The 4,454-nt window shown below is 43.2% G+C and overlaps 1 protein-coding gene across 1 annotated transcript; it reads right to left on the bottom strand.

The window, feature by feature from the left end:
* Positions 1–2,264: 2,264 nt before the first annotated feature.
* On the bottom strand, positions 2,265–2,681 carry LOC146882198 (uncharacterized). Its single transcript, XM_085667318.1, has one exon. It carries the CDS (start codon positions 2,679–2,681, stop codon positions 2,265–2,267), a length of 417 nt encoding a protein of 138 aa, XP_085523444.1.
* Between the last annotated feature and the right edge of the window lie 1,773 nt (positions 2,682–4,454).

The following is a 4,454-nucleotide window of genomic DNA, read 5'->3' on the forward strand; positions in this document are numbered from 1 at the left end:
CCTCTTATCTGCATAAGAGTTATGTCGACTCTAAGTCGCACGCATACGATCCTATATCACCTTCACTTTCTCAGTGGTTTGCTGCAAGAACTGTGGCCCAAGTACCACCGACTCCCCATCCTGCTGCCAACACAATGGAGTCCTGCATCTCTTACCATATAATGCCTCGTATGGTGCCATTTCGATGCTGGAATGGTTGCTATTATTGTACGTGAACTCCACCAATGGCAACATGTCACTCCACGTACCCAAGTGATCTAACACACAAGTCCTCAACAAGTCTTGTAGCGACTGTATGGTTCTCTCAGACTGCCCATCTATCTAAGGGTGATAAGCTGAGCTCATTCTCAATTGTGTGCCCAGTGCTGCCTGCAAGGATTGCCAGAACCTCGATGTAAATCTCGGATCTCTATCTGATATGATACTCGCAAGCACACCATGTAACCTGACTATCTCCCTGACATACAACTCTGCCAGTTTATCTAAAGACATCTTCTGATTGATTGGTAGAAAGTGTGCGCACTTCATCAATCTATCCATTATTACCCATATGGAATCATGGCCCCTCACTGACCTTGGCAGATGTGTAACAAAATCCATGGAAATGCAGTCCCATTTCCACTAGGGAATATCAAGAGGCTCCAACGTACCACCCGGTCTCTGATGCTCTATCTTCGCTTTTTGGCACACTAAGCAAGATGCTACACAATCTGCCACGTCAGTTTTCATGCCAATCCACCAGAAGGTCGCCTTCAAGTCTTTATACATCTTAGTCATACCTAGGTGTATGCTAAGACGACTCTTATGCCGTTCATCCAAGAGCATCTTCCTCAATACCCAACTCCTAGGTACACACACCCTCTCTCTAAATCGTAGGATGTTGTCTTTACCCATTCTGAAATCTTTTCTCTTATATGTACCCAACTCACTTATTATCTGCTGCAGCTCCTGATCATTACCTTGTTCCACCCGAACCTGATCTAAAAACTCATTGGTAATTCTCAACATGTTGCACCGTGTATGACTTTCCCCCATATCTAGTCCCAGATTCATGTCTCACAACCTCTCTGTTAATTCCAACTCCTTAATCATCATGGCTGACACATGGATCCTCTTCATGCTCAGGGCATCTGCTACGACATTAGCTTTACCAGGATGGTATAAGAACTCAAAGTCGTAATCCTTTAAGTACTACACCCATCGCCTCTAACTCATATTCAGCTCTTTCTGGTCGAACAAGTACTTCAGACTTGTGTGATAGCTGAATACTTGGAACTGTGCTCCATACAAATAATGCCTCCAAGTCTTGGGGGCAAAGACTACTGTTGCTAATTCCAAATCATGCGTAGGGTAGTTCTTCTCATGCACCTTCAATTGACGAGATGCATATGCGACTGACTGTTTCTCTTGCAATAGCACGCAACCGAGTCCCTGATATGAGGCGTCACAATATACCTCAAACGTCTTAGTCGAATCTGGAATAACTAACACCGGTGCAATCATCAACCTTCTCTTCATGTCCTCAAAATAAGCTTCACATTCATCGGTCCAAGCGAAAGGATGATCCTTTCTAGTGAGCTGGGTTAATAGGTTCACCATCTTGGAGAAACCCTCAACAAATCTCCTGTAGTAGCCTCTGCAACGGTCTGTGGTCTCTCCCATTTCACCACCGTTTCAATCTTGGCCGGATCCACTGCTATCCTCTGAGCTGATATTACATGACCCAAGAATTGTACCTCCTCCAGCCAAAATTCACAGTTTGACAATTTCCCATACAATTGATGCTCCCTGAGAATTTCCAACACCACTCTCAGATGATCTGCGTGTTCCTCCCGGCTCTAAGAATATATGAGTATGTAGTCAATAAACACAACGATAAACTGATCCAAGTACGGCCGGAAAATTCTGTTCATGTACTCCATGTAGATCGCAGGAGCATTCGTCACCCCAAACAGCATCACCACATATTCATAATGCCCGTAGCGTGACCTGAAAGTCGTATTCTGCATATCCTCTGGCTTGACTAAGATTTGATGATACCCAGACCTCAAGTCAATCTTTGAGAACACAACGGCTCCCTTCAGCTGATCCAATAAGTCATCAATCCTCGACAATGGGTACTTATTCTTTATGGTCAACTTATTCATTTGCCGATAGTCAACACACAATCTAGAGCTGTCATCCTTTTTCTTCATTAGTAATACCGGTGCTCCCCACGGTGATGCACTCGGTCTGAAAAACTTCTTTTCAAATAGGTTTTCAATCTACTTCTTCAGTTCAGCTAATTCGGCTAGCGTCATCCTGTATGGTACCATAGAAACTGGTCCTACTCCAAGGATGAGATCAATAGTGAAATCCACATGCCTACTCGGTGGTAATTCTGGAATCTCGTCTGGAAAGACATCAACATACTCATCCACTATTGGTATGCTTCTAATCTGCTCAACCGTGCTCTTCTTCTCTCCTTGAGCCACTATCATGAAGCAAATAGCTTCAGCTTCTACCTCCTTAATCGCCTTTTGAGCCGATATCAACTCCAGCCCCAAAGTCTCTAGGAAAATCACATTGTGTCGTCTGCAATCAATAATAATGTGATTGCCTGACAACCAATCCATTCCCAAAATTACGTCCAAGCCCTCGATTGGCAAGTAGATGAGATTCACTTTGAACCTGCAGCCCATCACTTCCATTAAACAACCTACACAGACCGAACTGGTAGCCACCTGACCCAAAGATGGAGTTGAAACCAGCAACTCACAATCCAAGTCATGTTTCTCCAAGCTTAGTGTTGCTCCGAAATCAAACAACACCAATACTACTTTACCAAACAATACACAAGGTTTAAGAATAAGATTACCTGACTATGTAGCCTCGGTGGTGGTCAGGGCAAAGACTCTGCCAACAGCTCTAGGTCCCTCAGATATTGTAGCTGGTGGTTTCCTAGTGGTACTAGTCTTCTTCTCGAGGCACTGGTTAGCAAAATGCCTAGGTTGATCGTAGATGAAACATTTGCGACTGCTCTCCTGTCCACTGGGTGAACTCTTCAACTGTGTGCAATTCCTCTTCAAGTGTGCGCCCCCACATTGGAAGCACTTAAAATCTCTTGAGGTGGTAGGAGGACGGCTGTAAGGCTTCTTCATCTGTCAAGCCTCCGTGACATTCCGCTGATGTCGGACAACGGGACCAGGGCCCTTCTTCAGGTGCTCAGCACTCTTGGCTTGCTCCACCATGACTGGGAATCTTCTCTCCCTCAAAGGTGTCATCACCTTCTTCAACTTATGTTTGAGTCCTCGCTCAAACTTAAGGCAGCTTTATTCCTCATTAATGTCTTTCGAGTAGTACCTTGCTAGATGTTCAAATTTGTTCACATACTCCTACACTGTCATATCGCCCTGTTGTAGTGCGAGGAACTCTACCTCTCTATCCTGCCTAGCTATGTCAGGAAAATATTTCTCCAGGAACTGCGTCCTGAAGCTAGCCCACTCCATCTGTTCATCCCGGGTCTGCATCTATTATTGCATTCCTGCCCACCAATACTCTGCATCGTCATTTAGCAAGTAAGTAGCAAACATGAGCTTCTGCTCATCCGCACAGTTCAAAACTTTGAAGATTTTCTCATATTTGCGAAGCCATGCATCCGCTTCATCGGGAGAGGCTTTGCTAGTGAACTCAGCTAGCTTGTGACATAAGAAATCCTCCATCGTTGGCACCCTAACTGGTGCAATCGCCGTTCTAGGCTGCGCTGCTACGAGTGGCTGCATCGCATCCACCATCCAGTGAATAGCCTCCGCGATGTCATCAGCACCATTCCCGCTCCTTCTCCTCCTGTTAGCAACCACAGCCTGAATACGCCACATGTCAACTGTTAAAATCAATTCACTTAGTTAAACAAAGCCACTCATATCTTACCAACATGCAACTAAATCACACACAGAATCAAACGGTAAGCTCACTCCCCAAAAGCCCCAAAATATTTTTAAAATATTTTCAAAACTTTTGCTTTGATACCAATTGTAACATCCCTAAGGAATATTACTTTTAAGTAAATATAAATGAATAAATACAATAAATTAAAACACGATAATATTAATGACACCTCATTTATAATCACATATTCCCAAAATGCGGGACAATAAAAACAAAACTTTAACTGTAACATAGTTCAAATATTCACAATTTCTTTATACAAAATCTACCAAAGTTCCATATACTAAAAAATTACATCAAAATTCTTTACAAGAAATTCCTTTCAAAACCCCTGGTCACCCCTACACTCCGCCTCTAAGCATCTCCTAGCTCACCTATCAAATCATCTGCTCCCGAATAACAAGATAACCGATCATCGCCACACAAAAACAAATAGGGTGAGCTATGCATATAAACATCAATAAATATGAAATTAAATTCTAATCCCAACGTAACTATTCAACTATTTATTTTCTAAAATACCCTCT

Source organism: Vigna unguiculata, chromosome 10 (genome assembly GCF_037176805.1).
Source record: "Vigna unguiculata cultivar grain cowpea cultivar isolate G323 ecotype 2 chromosome 10, ASM3717680v1, whole genome shotgun sequence".
Lineage (NCBI taxonomy): Eukaryota > Viridiplantae > Streptophyta > Magnoliopsida > Fabales > Fabaceae > Vigna > Vigna unguiculata.

Excerpts from the sequence above, each read along its gene's own strand:
- LOC146882198 (XM_085667318.1), bottom strand. The coding sequence starts at position 2,681 with ATGGGCTGCAGGTTCAAAGTGAATCTCATCTACTTGCCAATCGAGGGC.